Source organism: Nothobranchius furzeri, chromosome 2 (assembly GCF_043380555.1).
Source record: "Nothobranchius furzeri strain GRZ-AD chromosome 2, NfurGRZ-RIMD1, whole genome shotgun sequence".
NCBI lineage: Eukaryota > Metazoa > Chordata > Actinopteri > Cyprinodontiformes > Nothobranchiidae > Nothobranchius > Nothobranchius furzeri.
Genome location: NC_091742.1, coordinates 101,130,487 through 101,157,745, shown reverse-complemented (window position 1 = coordinate 101,157,745; position 27,259 = coordinate 101,130,487). Strand labels below are relative to the sequence as shown.

At 39.7% G+C, this 27,259-nt stretch overlaps 2 protein-coding genes across 6 annotated transcripts in view; one reads left to right on the top strand and one right to left on the bottom strand.

The window, feature by feature from the left end:
- The window catches only part of LOC107374486 (zinc finger protein 271-like), a 56,518-nt gene extending 42,758 nt beyond the window's left edge, over positions 1-13,760 (bottom strand). Inside the window, exons 1-3 of one of the 3 annotated variants that reach the window (XM_054738750.2) lie at positions 13,599-13,760; positions 13,340-13,502; positions 13,124-13,208 (exon numbers count right to left, since the gene is read on the bottom strand). In XM_054738750.2, coding sequence (XP_054594725.2) covers positions 13,124-13,133 — 10 coding nt within the window. In that variant the 5' untranslated portion in view covers positions 13,134-13,208; positions 13,340-13,502; positions 13,599-13,760. Of the gene's footprint in view, positions 1-13,123; positions 13,209-13,339 lie in introns of all 3 variants that reach the window. The other 2 variants (XM_070548475.1, XM_070548476.1) reach the window with 2 other exon arrangements.
- A 2,236-nt stretch (positions 13,761-15,996) lies between these two features.
- On the top strand, positions 15,997-24,281 carry LOC139066226 (zinc finger protein 235-like). Of its 3 annotated transcripts, none has more exons than XM_070548552.1 (3): positions 15,997-16,147; positions 16,244-16,622; positions 21,044-24,281. In XM_070548552.1, the coding sequence occupies exons 2-3, from the start codon at positions 16,613-16,615 to the stop codon at positions 22,777-22,779; spliced, it is 1,746 nt and encodes a 581-aa protein (XP_070404653.1). In that variant the 5' UTR covers positions 15,997-16,147; positions 16,244-16,612; the 3' UTR covers positions 22,780-24,281. The 3 variants fall into 3 exon arrangements, with proteins under 3 accessions (XP_070404653.1, XP_070404651.1, XP_070404650.1); XM_070548550.1 differs by having other exon boundaries at positions 15,997-16,406; positions 16,538-16,622; XM_070548549.1 differs by having other exon boundaries at positions 15,997-16,622.
- Positions 24,282-27,259: the final 2,978 nt, after the last annotated feature.

The window sequence follows — 27,259 nt, the reverse complement described above, 5'->3', positions numbered from 1 at the left end:
TACATTACATGTTAATGAAGTACTTTAACTTTTACTGATCAGTTTAACTGTGGATATATTACATGTTAATGAAGTACTTTAACTTTTACTGATCAGTTTAACTGTGGATATATTACATGTTAATGAAGTACTTTAACTTTTACTGATCAGTTTAACTGTGGATACATTTATATATTAATGAAGTACTTTAACTTTTACTGATCAGTTTAACTGTGGATATATTACATGTTAATGAAGTACTTTAACTTTTACTGATCAGTTTAACTGTGGATAGATTTATATATTAATGAAGTACTTTAACTTTTACTGATCAGTTTAACTGTGGATATATTACATGTTAATGAAGTACTTTAACTTTTACTGATCAGTTTAACTGTGAATACATTTATATATTAATGAAGTACTTTAACTTTTACTGATCAGTTTAACTGTGGATATATTACATGTTAATGAAGTACTTTAACTTTTACTGATCAGTTTAACTGTGGATACATTTATATATTAATGAAGTACTTTAACTTTTACTGATCAGTTTAACTGTGGATATATTACATGTTAATGAAGTACTTTAACTTTTACTGATCAGTTTAACTGTGGATACATTTATATATTAATGAAGTACTTTAACTTTTACTGATCAGTTTAACTGTGGATATATTACATGTTAATGAAGTACTTTAACTTTTACTGATCAGTTTAACTGTGGATACATTTATATATTAATGAAGTACTTTAACTTTTACTGATCAGTTTAACTGTGGATATATTACATGTTAATGAAGTACTTTAACTTTTACTGATCAGTTTAACTGTGGATATATTACATGTTAATGAAGTACTTTAACTTTTACTGATCAGTTTAACTGTGGATATATTACATGTTAATGAAGTACTTTAACTTTTACTGATCAGTTTAACTGTGGATATATTACATGTTAATGAAGTACTTTAACTTTTACTGATCAGTTTAACTGTGGATATATTACATGTTAATGAAGTACTTTAACTTTTACTGATCAGTTTAACTGTGGATATATTACATGTTAATGAAGTACTTTAACTTTTACTGATCAGTTTAACTGTGGATACATTTATATATTAATGAAGTACTTTAACTTTTACTGATCAGTTTAACTGTGGATATATTACATGCTAATGAAGTACTTTAACTTTTACTGATCAGTTTAACTGTGGATATATTACATGTTAATGAAGTACTTTAACTTTTACTGATCAGTTTAACTGTGGATATATTACATGTTAATGAAGTACTTTAACTTTTACTGATCAGTTTAACTGTGAATACATTTATATATTAATGAAGTACTTTAACTTTTACTGATCAGTTTAACTGTGGATATATTACATGTTAATGAAGTACTTTAACTTTTACTGATCAGTTTAACTGTGGATACATTTATATATTAATGAAGTACTTTAACTTTTACTGATCAGTTTAACTGTGGATATATTACATGTTAATGAAGTACTTTAACTTTTACTGATCAGTTTAACTGTGGATACATTTATATATTAATGAAGTACTTTAACTTTTACTGATCAGTTTAACTGTGGATATATTACATGTTAATGAAGTACTTTAACTTTTACTGATCAGTTTAACTGTGGATACATTTATATATTAATGAAGTACTTTAACTTTTACTGATCAGTTTAACTGTGGATATATTACATGTTAATGAAGTACTTTAACTTTTACTGATCAGTTTAACTGTGGATATATTACATGTTAATGAAGTACTTTAACTTTTACTGATCAGTTTAACTGTGGATATATTACATGTTAATGAAGTACTTTAACTTTTACTGATCAGTTTAACTGTGGATATATTACATGTTAATGAAGTACTTTAACTTTTACTGATCAGTTTAACTGTGGATATATTACATGTTAATGAAGTACTTTAACTTTTACTGATCAGTTTAACTGTGGATATATTACATGTTAATGAAGTACTTTAACTTTTACTGATCAGTTTAACTGTGGATACATTTATATATTAATGAAGTACTTTAACTTTTACTGATCAGTTTAACTGTGGATATATTACATGCTAATGAAGTACTTTAACTTTTACTGATCAGTTTAACTGTGGATATATTACATGTTAATGAAGTACTTTAACTTTTACTGATCAGTTTAACTGTGGATATATTACATGTTAATGAAGTACTTTAACTTTTACTGATCAGTTTAACTGTGGATACATTACATGTTAATGAAGTACTTTAACTTTTACTGATCAGTTTAACTGTGGATACATTTATATATTAATGAAGTACTTTAACTTTTACTGATCAGTTTAACTGTGGATATATTACATGTTAATGATGTACTTTAACTTTTACTGATCAGTTTAACTGTGGATATATTACATGTTAATGAAGTACTTTAACTTTTACTGATCAGTTTAACTGTGGATACATTTATATATTAATGAAGTACTTTAACGTTTACTGATCAGTTTAACTGTGGATATATTACATGTTAATGAAGTACTTTAACTTTTACTGATCAGTTTAACTGTGGATAGATTTATATATTAATGAAGTACTTTAACTTTTACTGATCAGTTTAACTGTGGATATATTACATGTTAATGAAGTACTTTAACTTTTACTGATCAGTTTAACTGTGAATACATTTATATATTAATGAAGTACTTTAACTTTTACTGATCAGTTTAACTGTGGATATATTACATGTTAATGAAGTACTTTAACTTTTACTGATCAGTTTAACTGTGGATACATTTATATATTAATGAAGTACTTTAACTTTTACTGATCAGTTTAACTGTGGATATATTACATGTTAATGAAGTACTTTAACTTTTACTGATCAGTTTAACTGTGGATACATTTATATATTAATGAAGTACTTTAACTTTTTCTGATCAGTTTAACTGTGGATATATTACATGTTAATGAAGTACTTTAACTTTTACTGATCAGTTTAACTGTGGATACATTTATATATTAATGAAGTACTTTAACTTTTACTGATCAGTTTAACTGTGGATATATTACATGTTAATGAAGTACTTTAACTTTTACTGATCAGTTTAACTGTGGATATATTACATGTTAATGAAGTACTTTAACTTTTACTGATCAGTTTAACTGTGGATATATTACATGTTAATGAAGTATTTTAACTTTTACTGATCAGTTTAACTGTGGATATATTACATGTTAATGAAGTACTTTAACTTTTACTGATCAGTTTAACTGTGGATATATTACATGTTAATGAAGTACTTTAACTTTTACTGATCAGTTTAACTGTGGATATATTACATGTTAATGAAGTACTTTAACTTTTACTGATCAGTTTAACTGTGGATACATTACATGTTAATGAAGTACTTTAACTTTTACTGATCAGTTTAACTGTGGATACATTACATGTTAATGAAGTACTTTAACTTTTACTGATCAGTTTAACTGTGGATACATTACATGTTAATGAAGTACTTTAACTTTTACTGATCAGTTTAACTGTGGATACATTACATGTTAATGAAGTACTTTAACCTTTACTGATCAGTTTAACTGTGGATACATTTATATATTAATGAAGTACTTTAACTTTTACTGATCAGTTTAACTGTGGATACATTACATGTTAATGAAGTACTTTAACTTTTACTGATCAGTTTAACTGTGGATACATTACATGTTAATGAAGTACTTTAACTTTTACTGATCAGTTTAACTGTGGATATATTACATGTTAATGAAGTACTTTAACTTTTACTGATCAGTTTAACTGTGGATATATTACATGTTAATGAAGTACTTTAACTTTTACTGATCAGTTTAACTGTGGATACATTACATGTTAATGAAGTACTTTAACTTTTACTGATCAGTTTAACTGTGGATATATTACATGTTAATGAAGTACTTTAACTTTTACTGATCAGTTTAACTGTGGATATATTACATGTTAATGAAGTACTTTAACTTTTACTGATCAGTTTAACTGTGGATATATTACATGTTAATGAAGTATTTTAACTTTTACTGATCAGTTTAACTGTGGATATATTACATGTTAATGAAGTACTTTAACTTTTACTGATCAGTTTAACTGTGGATACATTACATGTTAATGAAGTACTTTAACTTTTACTGATCAGTTTAACTGTGGATATATTACATGTTAATGAAGTACTTTAACGTTTACTGCTCAGTTTAACTGTGGATATATTACATGTTAATGAAGTACTTTAACTTTTACTGATCAGTTTAACTGTGGATATATTACATGTTAATGAAGTATTTTAACTTTTACTGATCAGTTTAACTGTGGATACATTTATATATTAATGAAGTACTTTAACTTTTACTGATCAGTTTAACTGTGGATATATTACATGTTAATGAAGTACTTTAACTTTTACTGATCAGTTTAACTGTGGATAGATTTATATATTAATGAAGTACTTTAACTTTTACTGATCAGTTTAACTGTGGATATATTACATGTTAATGAAGTACTTTAACTTTTACTGATCAGTTTAACTGTGAATACATTTATATATTAATGAAGTACTTTAACTTTTACTGATCAGTTTAACTGTGGATATATTACATGTTAATGAAGTACTTTAACTTTTACTGATCAGTTTAACTGTGGATACATTTATATATTAATGAAGTACTTTAACTTTTACTGATCAGTTTAACTGTGGATATATTACATGTTAATGAAGTACTTTAACTTTTACTGATCAGTTTAACTGTGGATACATTTATATATTAATGAAGTACTTTAACTTTTACTGATCAGTTTAACTGTGGATATATTACATGTTAATGAAGTACTTTAACTTTTACTGATCAGTTTAACTGTGGATACATTTATATATTAATGAAGTACTTTAACTTTTACTGATCAGTTTAACTGTGGATATATTACATGTTAATGAAGTACTTTAACTTTTACTGATCAGTTTAACTGTGGATATATTACATGTTAATGAAGTACTTTAACTTTTACTGATCAGTTTAACTGTGGATATATTACATGTTAATGAAGTACTTTAACTTTTACTGATCAGTTTAACTGTGGATATATTACATGTTAATGAAGTACTTTAACTTTTACTGATCAGTTTAACTGTGGATATATTACATGTTAATGAAGTACTTTAACTTTTACTGATCAGTTTAACTGTGGATATATTACATGTTAATGAAGTACTTTAACTTTTACTGATCAGTTTAACTGTGGATACATTTATATATTAATGAAGTACTTTAACTTTTACTGATCAGTTTAACTGTGGATATATTACATGCTAATGAAGTACTTTAACTTTTACTGATCAGTTTAACTGTGGATATATTACATGTTAATGAAGTACTTTAACTTTTACTGATCAGTTTAACTGTGGATATATTACATGTTAATGAAGTACTTTAACTTTTACTGATCAGTTTAACTGTGGATACATTACATGTTAATGAAGTACTTTAACTTTTACTGATCAGTTTAACTGTGGATACATTTATATATTAATGAAGTACTTTAACTTTTACTGATCAGTTTAACTGTGGATATATTACATGTTAATGATGTACTTTAACTTTTACTGATCAGTTTAACTGTGGATATATTACATGTTAATGAAGTACTTTAACTTTTACTGATCAGTTTAACTGTGGATACATTTATATATTAATGAAGTACTTTAACTTTTACTGATCAGTTTAACTGTGGATATATTACATGTTAATGAAGTACTTTAACTTTTACTGATCAGTTTAACTGTGGATAGATTTATATATTAATGAAGTACTTTAACTTTTACTGATCAGTTTAACTGTGGATATATTACATGTTAATGAAGTACTTTAACTTTTACTGATCAGTTTAACTGTGGATACATTTATATATTAATGAAGTACTTTAACTTTTACTGATCAGTTTAACTGTGGATATATTACATGTTAATGAAGTACTTTAACTTTTACTGATCAGTTTAACTGTGGATACATTTATATATTAATGAAGTACTTTAACTTTTACTGATCAGTTTAACTGTGGATATATTACATGTTAATGAAGTACTTTAACTTTTACTGATCAGTTTAACTGTGGATACATTTATATATTAATGAAGTACTTTAACTTTTACTGATCAGTTTAACTGTGGATATATTACATGTTAATGAAGTACTTTAACTTTTACTGATCAGTTTAACTGTGGATATATTACATGTTAATGAAGTACTTTAACTTTTACTGATCAGTTTAACTGTGGATATATTACATGTTAATGAAGTATTTTAACTTTTACTGATCAGTTTAACTGTGGATATATTACATGTTAATGAAGTACTTTAACTTTTACTGATCAGTTTAACTGTGGATATATTACATGTTAATGAAGTACTTTAACTTTTACTGATCAGTTTAACTGTGGATATATTACATGTTAATGAAGTACTTTAACTTTTACTGATCAGTTTAACTGTGGATACATTACATGTTAATGAAGTACTTTAACTTTTACTGATCAGTTTAACTGTGGATATATTACATGTTAATGAAGTACTTTAACTTTTACTGATCAGTTTAACTGTGGATACATTTATATATTAATGAAGTACTTTAACTTTTACTGATCAGTTTAACTGTGGATATATTACATGTTAATGAAGTACTTTAACTTTTACTGATCAGTTTAACTGTGGATATATTACATGTTAATGAAGTACTTTAACTTTTACTGATCAGTTTAACTGTGGATACATTACATGTTAATGAAGTACTTTAACTTTTACTGATCAGTTTAACTGTGGATATATTACATGTTAATGAAGTACTTTAACTTTTACTGATAAGTTTAACTGTGGATATATTACATGTTAATGAAGTACTTTAACTTTTACTGATCAGTTTAACTGTGGATACATTACATGTTAATGAAGTACTTTAACTTTTACTGATCAGTTTAACTGTGGATATATTACATGTTAATGAAGTACTTTAACTTTTACTGATCAGTTTAACTGTGGATATATTACATGTTAATGAAGTACTTTAACTTTTACTGATCAGTTTAACTGTGGATATATTACATGTTAATGAAGTACTTTAACTTTTACTGATCAGTTTAACTGTGGATATATTACATGTTAATGAAGTACTTTAACTTTTACTGATCAGTTTAACTGTGGATATATTACATGTTAATGAAGTACTTTAACTTTTACTGATCAGTTTAACTGTGGATATATTACATGTTAATGAAGTACTTTAACTTTTACTGATCAGTTTAACTGTGGATACATTACATGTTAATGAAGTACTTTAACTTTTACTGATCAGTTTAACTGTGGATACATTACATGTTAATGAAGTACTTTAACTTTTACTGATCAGTTTAACTGTGGATATATTTATATATTAATGAAGTACTTTAACTTTTACTGATCAGTTTAACTGTGGATACATTTATATATTAATGAAGTACTTTAACTTTTACTGATCAGTTTAACTGTGGATACATTTATATATTAATGAAGTACTTTAACTTTTACTGATCAGTTTAAGTGTGGATACATTACATGTTAATGAAGTACTTTAACTTTTACTGATCAGTTTAACTGTGGATATATTTATATATTAATGAAGTACTTTAACTTTTACTGATCAGTTTAACTGTGGATACATTTATATATTAATGAAGTACTTTAACTTTTACTGATCAGTTTAACTGTGGATACATTTATATATTAATGAAGTACTTTAACTTTTACTGATCAGTTTAACTGTGGATACATTTATATATTAATGAAGTACTTTAACTTTTACTGATCAGTTTAACTGTGGATACATTTATACGTGTTCTTTTGACTAAGATGAGTGATATTAACGCAAACATAAAATGTTATTGAAACGTAGGTCAGAACATATCTAACCACACATGTCAGACGGGAATACACCCGTTTCATACATATTAATGAGCCTTTTATGACAAGAGTATGACATTTCAGCCTCATCATGTTGTTGTTTTATTTCATGATTTTAGCAGCAGACCACGGTCTCGTTGCAGAAGAAACACGTCACATGAAATATTCTATAACCAGAAGATTCAATAGAATATTCAGATATAAAATATCCAACAGCTGCAGGCCTATTTTAAACCTTTAACAGAAAACAAACAAACAAGGAGACACAAAAACAACCTGCACCAAACCACGTCTGAGAGGTAAGAGTTTATAAATACAACACGGTGGTGTTACACCTGAACAAGTGAACGATCATTTGCGAACTTGTTGTTTTGGTGAACATAAACAAACTCACAGGTATTTAGCCTGATGAATAATAAGGTGAGCCCTCCTTCTGGCGTGTGAACGGGTTTATGAACGGTACTCTACCACAGTCAGAGAGCTACAGATCTCCACGGAGCAAAAGCATTAGCTAAAACATCCCGTTAACCATACAGTTTATAAAAAGTCGACCACGAAAACGCGACTATCGCACACAGTAGTGATCAGCGTCTACCCTTCTATGTCTATGCCGTTGAGGACGGACCTCTGTACTGAACAAATCTACACTAACCTGAATAATAGAAAATGTTCTTTTCTAAATGACATGGACAAGACTGTCTGAAGATATTTCAGAATCAGCTTTATAGTAACGTACGTGAGCGAGACTCAGGCTAGCAGGAATCTGCTCTGGTGGTTGTTATGGTGTGTAATTACATGCACCACTGGTGTTGGACGTGTGTTGAAGTCATTATAAGATCTACTTTTGGTTTTTAGAGATTGTAACACATGTTTTATGCTGGTGCTACACAACCTGGGACCTTCGTAGCACCAATGCTACAAGCTAGCGTACAGCCCTGTTCAGGTGTATCCATGTAAATGACCCACCCTGTATTTCCTTCTGCAGCGGACCCAGCTACACAGACTTCCTGCTCAGTTAAATAGTCAATGGCCTGTACTTGTTTAGTACCTTCCTAGGGTTCAACAACGCCCCCACCAAGGCACTTCGCAATCATCACCCATTCACACGCCGGTGGTGATGAGCTACGATGTAGCTACAGCTAACCCTGGGGTACACTGGCCCCACGGGTCCCTCCGACCACCACCAGCAGGCAAGGCTGTGTTAGGAGTCTTGCCCAAGGACACGACACTGCTCAGTGTTAAAGTCAAAAAACAGCCTATTCTTCTGTTTATAAAAAGTGATCTACTTACAGTGTATTAAAATACAACTCTAGATAGTTACATCACTTCAATTCCGTTACACACCTAAATAAAGTTAGGGTGTAGTATTTATTATGCAGATGTTTATAGAGAACATACTTTTAAATGAAGGTGTACTACAGCACTGGGCTGCCCGAGAACGCCTGACTTTATACCCGCTTTAATGACGACACATTGGCCGATGCGGACACATACAGGTCCTTTTAAAAAAATTAGCATATTGTGATAAAGTTCATTATCGTCTGTAATGTACTGATAAACATTAGACTTTCATATATATTAGATTCATTACACACAACTGAAGTAGTTCAAGCCTTTTATTGTTTCTATTATTGATGATGTTGGCGTACAGCTCATGAAAACCCAAAATTCCTAAAATTCTCAAAAAATTAGCATATCATGAAAAGGTTCTCTAAACGAGCTATTAACCTAATCATCTGAATCAACTAATTAACTCTAAACACCTTCAAAAGACTCCTGAGGCTTTAAAAACTCCCAGCCTGGTTCATTACTCAAAACCGCAATCATGGGTAAGACTGCCGACCTGACTGCTGTCCATAAGGCCATCATTGACACCCTCAAGCAAGAGGGTAAGACACAGAAAGACATTTCTGAATGAATAGGCTGTTCCCAGAGTGCTGTATCAAGGCACCTCAGTGGGAAGTCTGTGGGAAGGAACAAGTGTGGCAGAAAACGCTGCACAACCAGAAGAGGTGACCGGACCCTGAGGAAGACTGTGGAGAAGGACCGATTCCAGACCTTGGGGGACCTGCAGAAGCAGTGGACTGAGTCTGGAGTAGAAACATCCAGAGCCACCGTGTACAGGCGTGTGCAGGAAATGGGCTACAGGTGCCGCATTCCCCAGGTCAAGCCACTTTTGAACCAGAAACAGCGGCAGAAGCGCCTGACCTGGGCTACAGAGAAGCAGCACTGGACTGGTGCTCAGTGGTCTAAAGTACTTTTTTGGATGAAAGCAAATTTTACATGTCATTCGGAAATCAAGGTGCCAGAGTCTGGAGGAAGACTGGGCAGAGGGAAATGCCAACATGCCTGAAGTCGAGTGTCAAGTACCCACAGCCGGGGACCCAGCAGAGCCCAGGGACCCAGATCCCACCAGGCAGCCACCGGGATCTATCAGGCAGATGCCAAAACCTTAAACCCCCAGACCCGGTTGCCACGAACACTCAGGCAGACCATGGCACAACCCCTCACACCAGGTGTGGCAGGGGGAGGGGGGACAAAGATCTATATCGTCAAGAGAAGTTCCAGGAGAGGGGAGGAGTCAAAGGCCCCACCTGACATATACAGTCATACACAAACACAGTCACACACTCCCTCCCTCATGCTCACACATGCACATACAACCAAAGACTTACAAAAATGCACGCCGGACACCCACTCATGCTCCCCATACACACCCTATTCACTCTGGTCCCGGTACTGCTGCACATTGGGTACAACCATCACCGGTAACCAGAGTTCGACCCTTTCTGATGGGGTGCTGATGAGCCGGCTCCCCCGCCCAACGCTGAGCACAGCAACCCACCACCCCAGACCCCAACCAGACGGCCAGATCTCCCTCCTAGCCTCCAGGCCCAGGAAGCCTAGCAACAACAGAGGTGGCTAAGACCCCTAGTCTCCCTCCACCTGCTCCAATATAGTGTTGTGTGATCATGAGGTGTATTCCATGGCTGTGGTGAGCGGGCAGTGCGGGCATCATTCGGCATATGCCAGCTGATGCCACCGCACCACCCCACTTACACCCTCAGCCATCAGTGTCTAAGTGCGGTTTAAAATTGGAAGTGGGCACCGGCACTCGGGAGGAGGCTGAAATATCCCCCTGCCAAATGCCGTTGAATGTGCTCACTCCCAAGGCCCTAAGTGTGTGTTTGTGTGGAATGTCGTCAGTGGAAGTGTATAAGGTGCAAATAAAATTGGGGGGCAGGTTGCCACAGGAATGCGGAAATGGGGTCCATACCCACACTCCCTGACTTGCCCACCCCCCAAGGTCCTATGTGCATGATTGTCTGATGATGTGAGGGAGCAGGAGGAGAGAAATATGCGGGGATGGGGAGGAATGGCTGGTTGGGCTTAGCCCTCCAGGGAGCCAGCTCCCCTACTGGCCCCAATAGGCACCTCTGTTGTCAAACTGCCACCCAGGGCATGGAGACCCCAGCCCATCCTGCCAGGGCCCAAAGCAGCAGCATCGCAGAGCCCCACGGAGCCTGAGGGCACCAACCCATCCCCATCCCAGCAGAATATCTATGCCCATCCCTGCATTTGCACAACTTCCAGAATATATAAGACACGGGACATCCAGGTAAGGTTGGGTCCTCCCCCTCCTGGACCTCCCGCCCCCCTGTGATGGAACAGCAGAGGAGCCAAGGCCTACCTGAGGCCCCCGAACCCGGGCCAGGCACTGCTGCGTGTTCCTGCCTTCTTCCCGGCAGCATACATGTCAGGACCCGACCCCCAAGGCCCCGCCCAGATCCCCACACGGGGCCGGCCACCCCCAAACCCCGAGCCCCCAGGCCCCCACCCAGACCTACCCAGGGGCATTGCAGCCGCCAGGCAGTGACCCATGTACCCACAGTCAGTGATGGTCTGGGGCACCATGCCAGCTGCTGGTGTTGGTCCACTGTGTTTTATCAAGGGCAGGGTCCATGCAGCTAGCTATCAGGAGATGTTGGAGCAATTCATGCTTCCATCTGCTGAAAAGCTTTATGGAGATGAAGATTTCATTCTTCAGCACGACCTGGCACCTGCTCACAGCGCCAACACCACTGCTAAATGGTTTACTGACCATGGTATTACTGTGTTCAACTGGCCTGCCAACTCTCCTGACCTGAACCCCGCAGAGAACCTGTGGGATATTGTGAAGAGAAAGTTGAGAGACACAAGACCCAACACTCTGGATGAGCTTAAGGCCGCTATCGAAGCATCCTGGGCCTCCAGAACACCTCAGCAGAGCCACAGGCTGATAGTCTCCATGCCACGCCGCACTGAAGCAGTCATTCCTGCTAAAGGATTCCCGACCAAGTACTGAGTGCATAACTGAACATAATTATTAGAAGGTTGACTTTTTTGTATTAAAAACACTTTTATTGGTCGGATGAAATATGCTAATTATTTGAGACAGGAGTTTTGGGTTTTCATGAGCTGTACGCCACAATCATCAATACTAGAAACAATAAAAGGCTTGAACTACTTCAGTTGTGTGTAATGAATCTAATATATATGAAAGTCTAATGTTTATCAGTACATTACAGACAATAATGAACTTTATCACAGTGTGCTAATTTTTGGAGAAGGACCTGTACTTGTGATCAGCTGACCTGATACGTTAGGTGAAAGGCACCAGAGACCGCCGTCCCCCCTCAGATGTTCTGCTTCCAGAGCGACGCATTAGGGTGGAGGCGTCGGAGGTGCTAGCCACGCCGGAAGTGTGTCCTGCTGCGTATGGAAGATGGGTCATCTGTGACGCTTTCTATCCTCGTCATCGTCGTCTTCCTTCACTTATCCGGTCCGGGTCGCGGGGGCAGCATCCCAACTAGGGAGCTGTTGTTGTTGTTTAACGAGCAGAAACTACTCTGAATACCCCTCCTCTCCATCCCCTGATGAGTCATTGTGTTGATCAGATGCAGGAAGGTGTGACCTGGACTGAAGCTGCTTAGGAATGAGCTGTATTATAGGTACTGGAAAGGTGAAATTTAAGCCCCGCCCCTATTTAAAGTGAGTTTTTCACGTTTCACACACACACACACACACACACACACACACACACACACACACACACACACACACACACACACACACACACACACACACACACACACACACACACACACACACACACACACACACACACCAGTACCTGTGTCCATGCTGATGAAGCAGTCCCAGCTGATGGATGATCCTGAAGTGGTAGCAGGTTTTCTTTAGCCGTGTTTAGCTAACAGCTGCAATAGAAACAAAGCAGGAGAGCTGATTAAGATGCTGCTTCAGAACAACGCAGGAGATTAAAGATCCAACGCTTTGGTTCTGATCAGCTGAGGACACATCCAGTCTGGAAAAGAGGACCTTTGCTCACCAGAGTTCACGGAGTAGAGCTAACCGCTTTTTCCTCCAGAGTCACATTCAGATTCGGGCCTTTTCCGTCGGAGAGTGTGAGCAGGATGGATGAGAGAGCGAGCAGCGATCCTGCATCATGACCAACTCAGATGAGCGAGTCTGATAGAGGGAACCTCTTCAATCTGATGAAAGCAGCAAAACGAGCGCGTTTCTCAGAGAGGCCAAAGGAACAGCAGCAGATCCAGAGGGCAGGAAGTCTAGAGAAAAGCTTTTCTCACCCATCACCTGCTTCTGGAGCTCCGATTGTCACGAAGACCGCAGAATAGCTTCTCTGCTTCTGGAAAGAACTCCACCAAGTTGTTGAGGAGGAGAAGAAAGTTTCCACAGCCTGCTGATGTTTACAGCTGCTGCTGCTGCTGCACCTTCTTCTTCTTCTGTGGTTTTACGGCAGGTGGTGACTACTGTAGGTGCTTTAGCGCCACCCAGCGGTCCAAAGGCTGGATCTGGTTAGAGGAATGGAGGTTATTTTCTTTCTCTATTAATCACATAAAAAAGTATAAAACAACTTTTGAGAAACTCAAACTTACCTTAAAAATCTTGATCTTTCAATTAATTACTGACTTTCTGCTGCAATCCATTATTTCTGTTTAGTTTTAATCAAAACGTTTGTCTTCAAAATGAAAAAGATTTACTTTTCTACACTGGAAGGGTTGTTTGAGTGAAAATTTGTTTTAATTTGAAAACTGGAATTATTTTGAGCATCTTAATTTTGTTTGTTTTTTGCTTTCCACCCAGGGCCGTGTTGTCGGTGATGAAAGAACTCTCGTGGTCCATGTCACGCAGAATAATACTCGTAAAACACCGTGTTTTAGCTGTTTTTACCAAATATTAATATCAGATTCGGTCCAGCGGCAGTTTTTCCGTTTCTCATATTTGATCCAAGACAAAATATAGAAAATACACAAAACAGACATTTTTTGTTTTTTGAACCCATTTATAAAAAAAAAAATTCGTTTTTCCTTTTTTGATTGTTTACAATTGAAAATAGAAGGAATGATACACGGATTCATGTAGCCTCTCGTGCCAGAGGCTTCTTCCACACTTTGGTTGTGGTCAGAAACAAACACACTGGTTGTGCTGCAAGTCTTTTTCTTTTGTTCTCCAAAACACGTTTGTGTCTAAATGAAGGTGATGTTGTTGTTCATAGAGTTAAAATTCATGTTGAAGTTAAGATTATTTCATCCAGTAGGACCTGTGGTCGGCTGGCTCATGTTAAACGTGGCATGTCTTGAAATAATCGGAATCGGGAATCAATAGGAACCGGAATCGAAACGAGGAATTGGAATCGGAATCGTTCAAAATCAAACGATGTCCAGCCCTACTACAGAGCATTAGCATGTAGGTAATTAATATAAACAAAATGCATTAATGCTAGGGTCCTAGCAAGAACTTAGAGAACGGAGCCCATCACTCCTGTTCTTAGATCCCTGCACTGGTTACCAGTAAACCACTGAATAGATGCCAAAGTGCTCCTACTGGTTTATAAACCACTCAATGGCATGGGACCAAAACACACGTCTGATCTCATTCCTGCATATGCACCATCGACATGTAAAAATATGGACATAGCCCGCCCATTGCTCCGCCGGGGGAATGTTGAAGCCAGAAATGGGAGTTTCCCACTACTGAATGTTTTTGTCCGAGTCACACCCAGACAATCCAAAAATGGGAAAAGAGGCGGAGCTGAGGGCGGGGCTGTTACATTAGGAACAGGGTTGGAACAAATGTAACCAGTGTAGCTTCTAGCTACCTTAACTAACCCAAAAAGCCAAGAGGGGCTCCAGGGAGCGGGGTAGCCCGCTCGCATGACCGACTGGCTCCCGTGTGAGGCTGTAGTCATGCTGGTCGCCTGTGGAGATCCAACATGGACTGGGACTTTTAAGTTACAAGCAGAGCCAGACCGCTGTGACCGGGAGTCCTGGGGTCTCATTTATAAATTATTGCGTAGAATCCTCACTAAACCGTACTTAAAGTCTCTTTTCGGAGTATTTCTCTTATCCGATGGCGCCATCTAGTGGCTAACAAGCATATCACACAAAAAATATTTTACTCTGTTTAAGATGGCAACTTCAACTTAAGCGCCTCGTGATTTTTATCTTGAGAGGCGCTATAGAAATGATATTTTCTTCTTCTTCATGTTTCTGGTTATAAATGTGCTTCTGTAGCAACAAACAGCTAAAACACGGTGTTTTACGAGTATTATTCTCCGTGACATGGACCACGAGAGTTCTTTCATCACCGACAACACGGCCCTGGGTGGAAAGCAAAAAACAAACAAAATTAAAATGCTCAAAAAACATTCCGGTTTTCAAATTAAAACAATTTTTCACTCAAACAACCCTTCCAGTGTAGAAAAGTAAATCTTTTTCATTTTGAAGACAAACGTTTTGATTAAAACTAAACAGAAATAATGGATTGCAGCAGAAAGTCAGTAATTCATTGAAAGATCAAGATTTTTAAGGTAAGTTTGAGTTTCTCAAAAGTTGTTTTATACTTTTTTATGTGATTAATAGAGAAAGAAAATAACCTCCATTCCTCTAACCAGATCCAGCCTTTGGACCGCTGGGTGGCGCTAAAGCACCTACAGTAGTCACCACCTGCCGTAAAACCACAGAAGAAGAAGAAGGTGCAGCAGCAGCAGCTGTAAACATCACCAGGCTGTGGAAACTTTCTTCTCCTCCTCAACAACTTGGTGGAGTTCTTTCCAGAAGCAGAGAAGCTATTCTGCGGTCTTCGTGACAATCGGAGCTCCAGAAGCAGGTGATGGGTGAGAAAAGCTTTTCTCTAGACTTCCTGCCCTCTGGATCTGCTGCTGTTCCTTTGGCCTCTCTGAGAAACGCGCTCGTTTTGCTGCTTTCATCAGATTGAAGAGGTTCCCTCTATCAGACTCGCTCATCTGAGTTGGTCATGATGCAGGATCGCTGCTCGCTCTCTCATCCATCCTGCTCACACTCTCCGACGGAAAAGGCCCGAATCTGAATGTGACTGTGGAGGAAAAAGCGGTTAGCTCTACTCCGTGAACTCTGGTGAGCAAAGGTCCTCTTTTCCAGACTGGATGTGTCCTCAGCTGATCAGAACCAAAGCGTTGGATCTTTAATCTCCTGCGTTGTTCTGAAGCAGCATCTTAATCAGCTCTCCTGCTTTGTTTCTATTGCAGCTGTTAGCTAAACACGGCTAAAGAAAACCTGCTACCACTTCAGGATCATCCATCAGCTGGGACTGCTTCATCAGCATGGACACAGGTACTGGGGTGTGTGTGTGTGTGTGTGTGTGTGTGTGTGTGTGTGTGTGTGTGTGTGTGTGTGTGTGTGTGTGTGTGTGTGTGTGTGTGTGTGTGTGTGTGTGTGTGTTACAGCATGGACACAGGTACTGGGGTGTGTGTGTGTGTGTGTGTGTGTGTGTGTGCGCGCGCGTGCGTGCGTGCGTGTGTGTGTGTGTGTGTGTGTGTGTTTTACAGCATGGACACAGGTACTGGTGTGTGTGTGCGTGCGTGCATGCGTGTGTGTGTGTGTGTGTGTGTGTGTGTGTTTTTTACAGCATGGACACAGGTACTGGTGTGTGTGTGTGTGTGTGCGTGGGTACTGGTGTGTGTGTGTGTGTGTGCGTGGGTACTGGTGTGTGTGTGTGTGTGTGTGTGTGTGTGTGTGTGTTTTACAGCATGGACACAGGTACTGGGGTGTGTGTGTGTGGGGGTACTGGTGTGTGTGTGTGTGTGTGTGTGTGTGTGTGTGTGTGTGTGTTTTACAGCATGGACACAGGTACTGGGGTGTGTGTGTGTGTGGGTGTGTGTGTGTGTGAAACGTGAAAAACTCACTTTAAATAGGGGCGGGGCTTAGATTTCACCTTTCCAGTACCTATAATGCAGCTCATTCCTAAGCAGCTTCAGTCCAGGTCACACCTTCCTGCATCTGATCAACACAATGACTCATCAGGGGATGGAGAGGAGGGGTACTCAGAGTAGTTTCTGCTCGTTAAACAACAACAGCTACAGCTATAAGCTGGACTCTCCCATATTCCAGTCAGAACTGCCAAAGCTCCTCATTTACTCTCTGAACCCTTACGGGTCACCATGACCTGGATGACTGAGGACCTTCAGCAGCACAACAATGTAAACAAATAAAGATTAAGAATAAAAATGTAAAAACAGGCAAATAAGCAGAAATAACAGAAACTCAGGATGACCAGAAGGTCCCACCAAACCTGAACAGGTGAGTTTAAAGGAGACCACTGAGTCCACTGATCTCAGGCTCAGGGGGAGAGAGGTCCAGAGTCTGGGGGCCACAGCAGCAGCTGGTCTGTCACCTTTGACCTTTAGCCTGGTGCTGCACAACCAGTAGGCTTGAGGGCAGCACCCATCTACGTTATTTACTGTCAGTACAGAAAGGTGTGGTCTAATACTGGTCATGGTTGATCCAGCACACACAGAGAGCAGCGCTGAACCACCTAATGAACTCTAACTGGACAGCGGCTCTGTGGAACCACAACGTAAGCTCCTGCAGCGCCTTGGTCACAACAGGACGGAGAAGTGTTCTTCCCAGTCTGCGAAAGGCTGTGAGTCGTATCCAGTCACAGGTGTGACCCGCCCACTGAGAGCTGAGCTGGACGCTGTAGCAAAACTGAAGAAGTACACTCCTCCATGTCTAACGGCTTTATTGACAAGGATGAAGGAGCCCTGCGGAGACATACAAAGCTGAGTGAGCAGAAGCTAACGGCAGCGTGAAGCAGCAGCGTGGGCTGAAGACCAAACCTAAGCAATGTGATAAAATAGGTAAATAGATGCAGCGTGGCTTAGCGTGCATACTGACAATGTGACCATTACATGAGCTTAACAAGCAGGTGAAGACTTACAGATACAAGTGAACAGTAGCATGGATAGACAGCAGTGTGATGGTTGAGCAGCAGCAATCCACATGAGAGGCAGCAGTATGTAGAGTGAGGGATAGTCACATGTACGTGACTTCAGGCACGTCCCTGAATCCACCTTTTTCCCTCGAGGCTTGATCGCAGCACACCCTAGTGGCCAGTGGTGACCTCTGCAGATAGAAACGTGGTCGTGGCGAGAGCGACCACAGTGGGAAGAACATTTAGGAGGTAAATATGAAGCTGAGGATAGAAAGCTTCTCCAAACGTTGGAGAGGTTACATCTCCAATCTGGTCCAGGAACGCCTTGGGGTCGTTTAAAATACAATAAGAAATCGATTTAAAATACAATACGAAATCCTGAGTGCAAGTTAGCAGTCATGTTATGATTTGTGTAGCCAACCAGAGGTTGACAAGTTGAGGAATATTACCAAGACAACTCAGAAACACGCCTTCTTTGATACCAGATGCACTGATCTGGGGTAAAGGACTATCTATGTGTCATGAGTTTAACTTAACTTTACTTTGTCCTTGTGTGAGAGCAAATGGTGATGACCTTGTCATATAAACATGCTGAAACGTATATCAATCAATGTAATCATAACATAACATTCATTTCAAACTTCAATCATTGAGCACAGATAATGAAACATTTCATTATACTCTAATTATTATAAGTAGCAATAAACAAACGTTTATTTAATGATTATCCAGCTTATAAATTTTAGAAGTTCATATTTAATTTAGAAAATCATTCTTTGATTTAGCAACTGATCCGAGCTGCGAGTGTTCCTTATCCAGATGCATGAAGAATCCTGTAGGACGATAAGGGAAGCTTGGACCTTGAGGAGAAAACATCATTGTTGACAATTCGTTATCATGTGTTCAGAGCTGCAGAGGCTCTGAGCTCCAGCTGATGGGATGAAGGCAGGCCGATTTAAAGGGAACACATGCAGTCTCATGTCTCCATTTTGACCAGATGTTGAATGGTCAAACTGTACCTAAAAAATGACCATTGCTAGACGTTACATCCTCAATCTCGTTCACCATTGCTCGACTTATCGGCTGCATGTGACACTGTCAACCATGGCTTCCTTTTGTCCATACTCTCTAGCATGGGCATCACAGAGAAAGCACATGTCTGGGTTGAATTGTACCTCACAGGTCGATCATTCAGTGTATCTTGGCTTGGACAGTCCTCTACCGTGCACCATCTTGCCACAGGAGTCCCCCAGGGCTCTGTACTAGGACCTCTTCTCTTTGCCATGTACACCACCTCACTGGGTGAGATCATTCTATCACATGGCTTCTCCTACCACTGCTATGCAGACGACACCCAGCTATATCTGTCATTTCCAACGGACGACCACACTGTCTCTGCACGAATATCAAACTGTCTCTCTGACATCTCAACATGGATGGAATCCCACCATCTCCAACTCAACCTCTCTAAAACTGAACTACTTGTCATCCCAGCAAAACCATCCATACAGCACAATATCTCAATCCAAAATGACTTCCTATCTCTGGCTCCTTCGAAATCTGGGTGTTGTGATTGATGAACACCTGAGCTTTAAAGATCATGTTGCCTCTGTTGCCCGTTCATGCCGCTTTGCGCCGTATAACATAGGAAAGATCAGACCATACCTAACACAACATGCCACCCAGCTCCTGGTGCAGTCTACTGTCATCTCCCACCTCGACTACTGCAATGCCCTCTAACTGGTCTTCCAGGCTGTACTGTGAGACCTCTTCAAATGGTCCAGAACGCAGCGGCACGTCTGGTCTTCAATCAGCCAAAAAGAGCACACGTCACCCCTCTGTTCATTGAGCTCCACTGGCTACCGTTAGCAGCACGCATCAAATTCAAATTGCTAACACTAGCATACAAAGTCCGAGATGGTACGGCTCCCATCTACGTGAATCCTCTTGCAAAGGCTTACGTCTCGGCCCGGCCCCTCCGGTCATCACAGGATGGTCGGCTAGCAGTGCCTACACCACGCTCAGGACAATCCAGACTCTTCTCATGCATCGTTCCACAAATGTGGAATGACCTTCCAAGCACTACCAGAACAGGAGCTTCCTTTTCAATTTTCAAAAACTCCTGAAGACCCTGCTCTTCAGAGAGCATCTTCTAAACTAGCACCCTCCCTGCACCCGTCCCCCCTCTCTACTGTCCACTCCTTGTTCCCTACTCTCCATGACTGATGTCACGTTGTTGTTGTTGTTGTTAGCCTCAAGGGCAACATGCCAATTACCACTTGTAAGTCGCTTTGGACAAAAGCGTCTGCTAAATACATAAACATAAACCTAAAAACTGACCATTGCTGGACGTTACACAGAATTAAATAACTTGCCACATGATATTATTACAGAGACCCACAGCTTCTCTATGTTTCACCCATCAGTGTTTCATCAATACAAACACCTGTACAAACAAACAAAACAGCAAGGCCTTTCGTAACAGGTCAGGTACTGCACACCTGTGCTAAACTAGTGAAACAAAAAACCCAAAGGGGTGGTACCACCGTGTGCTCTACTGGACTTAAAGGAACAGTACCTCCAACCGTTACAATTGCTGTAAAGTCCCTGACTAGTGTCAGTGACTCGATGCAACCTGTTGGGTTCCTTATATAGGAAACTTTTTTCTGATTGGCTTAATGAACTGACCTGTATTGGAATGTTTATCATGTGAAGGGCCTTGAGACGGCTCTTGTCGTGATTTGGCGCTTTAGAAATAAACTTGACTTGTGTGAATATAAAGTTACAGCGCTTAGTAATTCACATAATGTGTTTCCAACAGATGTTCAACCGATGGTGCTGGTTAAAGAAGCTCCTGAAGAACAGAGTGCTAGTGAGGACCAGCAGGACCCAGAACACTTCCACATAAAGGAGGAACAGGACGAACTTAGGACCAATCAGGAGACTGATGCTGCCAGGTTTCCATTCACTGTAGATACTATAAAGCGTGAGGATGATGAAGAGAAACCTCTGTTCTCACAGCTTCATCAGCAGCAAATGGAGGACAGAGATGTTCCAACCAGCAGCTCAGCTGACCAGAAGACAGCAGAAACTAGAAAGTACTCAAATCTTTTCCCTCATGAACAGACATCTGATTCTTCAGAGACGGAAGTTAGTAGAGATGATGAAGAGGATGATGATGTGAACATAGACTCTGAGCTGTCTGACACTGGAGACAGAGTCAATGACTGCAACAAGAGCAGGTCTTCTGAGTCAGATGTTAAGTCTGTCAAAAAATCCTTTAGCTGCCCTGAGTGTGCTAAACTATTTCTCCACAAGAGTTCTCTCCAGAAACACGTCGGAGTGACGGGACATACAGCAAAATGGTCTTCTGACTGTCGGGTTATTAGAAAATGTGTTGGAGTGAAGCAACAAGTGCACTCGTGCAGAAAAGTCCAGAAAGGACTAAAATCATATTGTTGTGACGACTGTGGAAAAAGATTTAGGGGAATATCAGGTTTAAACAGTCACATGAGAGTCCACACCGGAGATAAGCCTTTTGCCTGTGAACTCTGTGGACAAAGGTTTAGTCGAAAGACTAATTTAAACAGTCACATGAAAGTCCACACTGGAGAGAAGCCTTTTGCCTGTGAGCTATGTGGACAAAGGTTTAGTCGTAAGGCAAGTTTAAACAGTCACATGATAGTCCACACCGGAGATAAGCCTTTTGCCTGTGATCTCTGTGAACAAAGATTTAATCGAAAGACTAATTTAAACAGTCACATGAGAGTCCACACCGAAGAGGAGCCTTTTACCTGTGAGCTCTGTGGACAAAGATTTAGCCAAAAGGAACATTTAAACAGTCATAAGAGAGTCCATACAGGACACAAGCCTTTTATCTGTGAGCTCTGTGGACAACGATTTAGCCAAACTTTCAATTTGAACAGTCACATGAGAGTACACACAGGGCAGAAACCTTTTGCCTGTGAACTCTGTGGACAAAGATTTAGTCGTAAGGCAAGTGTAAATTCTCACATGAGAGTCCACACAGGACAGAAGCCTTTTATCTGTGAGCTCTGTGGACAAAGATTTAGTCATAAGACAAGTTTAAACAGTCACATGACAGTCCACACAGGACAGAAGCCTTTTGCTTGTGAACTCTGTGAACAGAGATTTAGCCATAAGACAAGTTTAAACAGTCATATGAGAGTCCATACAGGACAGAAGCCTTTTGCTTGTGAACTCTGTGAACAAAGATTTAGCCAAAAAACAAATTTAAATAGTCACATGAGAGTCCACACAGGACAGAAGCCTTTTGCCTGTGAGCTCTGTGGAAAAAGATTTGGTCATCAGGCAAGCTTAAACAGTCACATGAGTGTCCACACAGGACAGAAGCCTTTTGCCTGTGAACTTTGTGGACAAAAATTTGGTTTTAAAACCAATCTAAACCGTCATGTTAGAGTCCACACAGGACAGAAGTCTTTTATCTGTGAGCTCTGTGGACAGAAATTTTGTGGTAAGACAAATCTAAACCGTCACATGAGAGTCCACACAGGAAATAATAATTTTGACTGTTAGCTATGTAAAGATTTAGCTGAAAAATAATTTGAAACCATCCCATTAAGGTAGTTTGCCAGAAACACTACTCAGAATAACTCGGGTGGATGCTGCTCTTCCCGACCAGTGTTCCTAAGGGCACGGTTCAGTATTTTCCCTCTACTTTCTACCTTATTTTTAGTCCCTTCTCCGTTGAGGTACCTAGCAAGACTGAGTCAGGCCGACATTGTGATTCTGGCCACTGATTGGCTAGGGGGTGAAGTCACTGGTTGCTCCGGAGTTTTTTGCCTTCTGTTTCGCTGCCTGCAGCCATTTCCTTGTTCAGAATCGGACAAATAGCCATTAAACTGAGCAAAATGTCCAGCAACACCATCGTTTTTCTGCTGAGTTGTTTCTGTGGAGCATGCAAGTTACCTTACACTAATCAGGGGAACCATGCTCTCAGGGGCAATGATCAGACATTCAGTCGTTTCAGAGTTTAACTGGAGGAAGTTCTCTTCTAGCCAGGTGGTGATAGCTGATAGACACTAGTAATTCAGACAGTTTCTCAAAGTCAGATTCCTTAAAGCAGCAGTACAGCTGAATATCATCTGCAGATAGGTGATGAGATACATTACGAAAAGAATCAATTATCTGTCCAAGAAGGTGTATGTACAGTAGAAACATCAGTGGACTCAGTGGTTTCCTTTAAAAAGCAGCTGAAAACTCACTTGTTCAAGCTGGCTTTTGCGTGACCTTCGTTACCCTCTCCTTTTTCTGCCTTTCCCCACGATCCACTGATTTCCCTCTTTCCTGTTCATTTTGCCTTTGTTATTTCTAGGCTTGACTACTGCAACTCTCTCTATGCAGGGTTGTGTCAGTCATCACTGCGTCGCCTACAGGTTGTGCAGAACAGCGCAGCCAGGTTCCTGACTGGGACCAGGAAACGGGACAACATCAGTCCGGTTCTGGCCTCCCTGCACTGGCTTCCTGTTTGCTATCGCTCACAATTCAAAATCTTCGTCTTTGTTTTTAATTTCTTCCAGGGTGGTGGTCCCCCCTATCTAGCCACACTCCTGAACAAACATTCCCCATCACGCGCTCTGCGCTCCTCTGACCAAGGCCTGCTCGCTGTCCCTCGTTCTAGGTGTCGTACTCGCGGGGACCGGGCTTTCTCAGTCCTAGCACCGTCACTCTGGAACCAGCTGCCACCCTCAGTTAGGCTGTCCCCATCTCCGCCAGTCTTTAAGAGTTGCCTAAAAACCCACCTCCTCCGCTTGGCGTTTGCTGAACATGTTTGATTTTGGCCCTCTTTTATGTTGAATCCATTGCACAGTTTTCATTGGTTCATTCTATCCATTGTTCTACACATTTGTCCTGTACCAGAATGTTTCACCTTTTTTGTAATTTGTATTTTGTCATTTGAATTGCTTTTATTGTTGATTTATTCAATATATTTACCTTGTACTGTACCATGTTCAGCGCCTTGGGCTTCCTGACAGGGTTGCGGAAGGCGCTTTATAAATAAAGCTTTGATTGATTGATTTCCTCTCTCCCTTTCCTTAAGATTATTATTTTTTTTATCAGAATTTCTTTCTTTCTACCTACCTACCTTCCTAAAACAGAGCCTTGGGTTACCCTACAGAACAGATCAGTAGAACCTGACATGATGTGGTTTATACAGACACTAACTTCTGTTAGAAAGGTACAATCTAAACCAGTCTAGAACAGTTCCAGAGATCCCCACCGAGTCACCAAGTCTGTTAATTGAATGAGACCTATCATTCTTTTAAGTTCTCCCTTTTTACATCAAAATCATTCAGTTGGGGTCTAAACTCAGTGGTATTGTTGCTCTACAGACCCTCATCTTCCTCTGTTCTGAGGAGACTAAGAATGAGCCGCTTTTGGGTACTGACTCTTTAAATGTGCAGAAGGAGTTACAAACTCCGCCCCCTCCACCGAGCAGAACTACTCTCCACCCGAGTCGAACATTTTAGTAGTTCTACTGAGAAATCGTTATTTAGCGTAGCAGAAACGTGATATTAGCATTTTTTAAACGTGGGGAGAGTTGCTCATCAAGCTGTTTCAGGGCTGCCAACTCTCTCATAGGGATAGGTACCGAAGCCCGGCACTTCTTTGGTACTAAAGTCCGGTACTTCTTTGGTACCGAAGCCGGGTACTTCTTTGGTACCGAAGTCCGGTACTTCTTTGGTACCGAAGTCCGGTACTTCTTTGGTACTGACCGAAAGCATGTGGTAGGTACTGCTGAAAAAAATAAAATAAAAATTTGGTGCTACATTTCGGTGCTTTTTCAATAAAATGTTCCCGTGACTGTTTCATCACTGCGCCCCGCCTCTGAGCGTTTTGTGACGCGCGGAGGAGACGAGCTTGTTTCCTCACACACAGCCCCCGCCTCTCCCTTTTGACCCTGCTGCAGACTAAATGAGTTACAGGTTGAAATGCCAAAAAAATCTAAAGTTCGACTGCATTTTCCCAGGCAGCAAAATTGGTCTGGTGCTGACTCAGGTTTGTGAGTCTTATTTGAAAATATTTGTTGTGCTGCTGGTTTGCCTAAAGTTTGCTTACTATCAGGTAAAGTTGTTGGAGAAAGAACGGGAATATTTACTATCATCTCACACTAAACACTAACAGGAACAATACTCTGCCCTGAATATGCTTAATATGTAGCTTCAGATTAAAAATCATGTGGTACAAGATAAATATATATGATGTTGACAAGTGCGTGTCACGTGTGTGCGCGCGTGTGTGTGTTAAGCCCCGGATCTTCTTCAGTCCTAAATCCGCCCCTGCACAGCTGCATGCAATCTCAGCTTCATAAATCAGATACTAACAAGAATGTTTCTCAGCTGCATTTTAGTCACATCCCGCCCTCACCACGCCCACTTACTGCCTTAAATGGTCAATGCAAAGTGCCTTGTGGATCTCATGCATATACAGTGGGGCAAAAAAGTATTTAGTCAGCCACCGATTGTGCAAGTTCTCCCACTTAAAATGATGAGAGAGGTCAGTAATTTACATCATAGGTACAATTCAACTGTGAGAGACAGAATGTGAAAAAAAAATCCATGAATTCATATGGCATGATTTTTAAAGAATTTATTTGTAAATCAGGGTGGAAAATAAGTATTTGGTCACTTCAAACAAGGAAAATCTCTGGCTCTCACAGACCTGTAACGTCTTCTTTAAGAAGCTTTTCTGTCCTCCACTCGTTACCTGTATTAATGGCACCTGTTTGAACTCATTATCTGTATAAAAGACACCTGTCCACAGCCTCAAACAGTCAGACTCCAAACTCCACTATGGCCAAGACCAAAGAGCTTTCGAAGGACACCAGGAAAAGAATTGTAGACCTGCACCAGACTGGGAAGAGTGAATCTACAATAGGCAAGCAGCTTGGTGAGAAAAAATCAACTGAGGGAGCAATTATCAGAAAATGGAAGACATACAAGACCACTGATAATCTCCCTCGATCTGGGGCTCCACGCAAGATCTCATCCCGTGGGGTCAAAATGATCATGAGAACGGTGAGCAAGAATCCCAGAACCACACGGGGGGACCTGGTGAATGACCTGCAGAGAGCTGGGACCACAGTAACAAAGGTCACCATCAGTAACACACTACAACGGCAGGGAATCAAATCCTGCAGTGCCAGACGTGTTCCGCTGCTGAAGCCAGTGCGTGTCCAGGCCCGTCTGAAGTTTGCCAGAGAGCACATGGATGATACAGCAGAGGATTGGGAGAATGTCATGTGGTCAGATGAAACCAAAGTAGAACTTTTTGGTATAAACTCAACTCGTCGTGTTTGGAGGAAGAAGAATACTGAGTTGCATCCCAAGAACACCATATCTACTGTGAAGCATGGGGGTGGGAACATCATGCTTTGGGGCTGTTTTCTGCTAAGGGGACAGGACGACTGATCCGTGTTAAGGACAGAATGAATGGGTTCATGTATCGTGAGATTCTGAGCCAAAACCTCCTTCCATCAGTGAGAGCTTTGAAGATGAAACGTGGCTGGGTCTTCCAACACGACAATGATCCCAAACACACCGCCTGGGCAACAAAGGAGTGGCTCCATAAGAACTATTTGAAAGTCCTGGAGTGGCCTAGCCAGTCTCCAGACCTCAACCCCATAGTAAATCTGTGGAGGGAGTTGAAAGTCCGTGTTGCTTGGCGACAGCCCCAAAACATCACTGCTCTCGAGAAGATCTGCATGGAGGAATGGGCCAAAATACCAGCTACTGTGTGTGCAAACCTGGTACAGATCTATAGTAATCGTTTGACCTCTGTTATTGCCAACAAAGGTTATGTTACAAAGTATTGAGTTGAATTTTTGTTGACCAAATACTTATTTTCCACCCTGATTTACAAATAAATTCTTTAAAAATCCTGACATGTGAATTCATGGATTTTTTTTCACATTCTGTCTCTCACAGTTGAAGTGTACCAATGATGTAAATTACTGACCTCTGTCATCATTTTAAGTGGGAGAACTTGCACAATC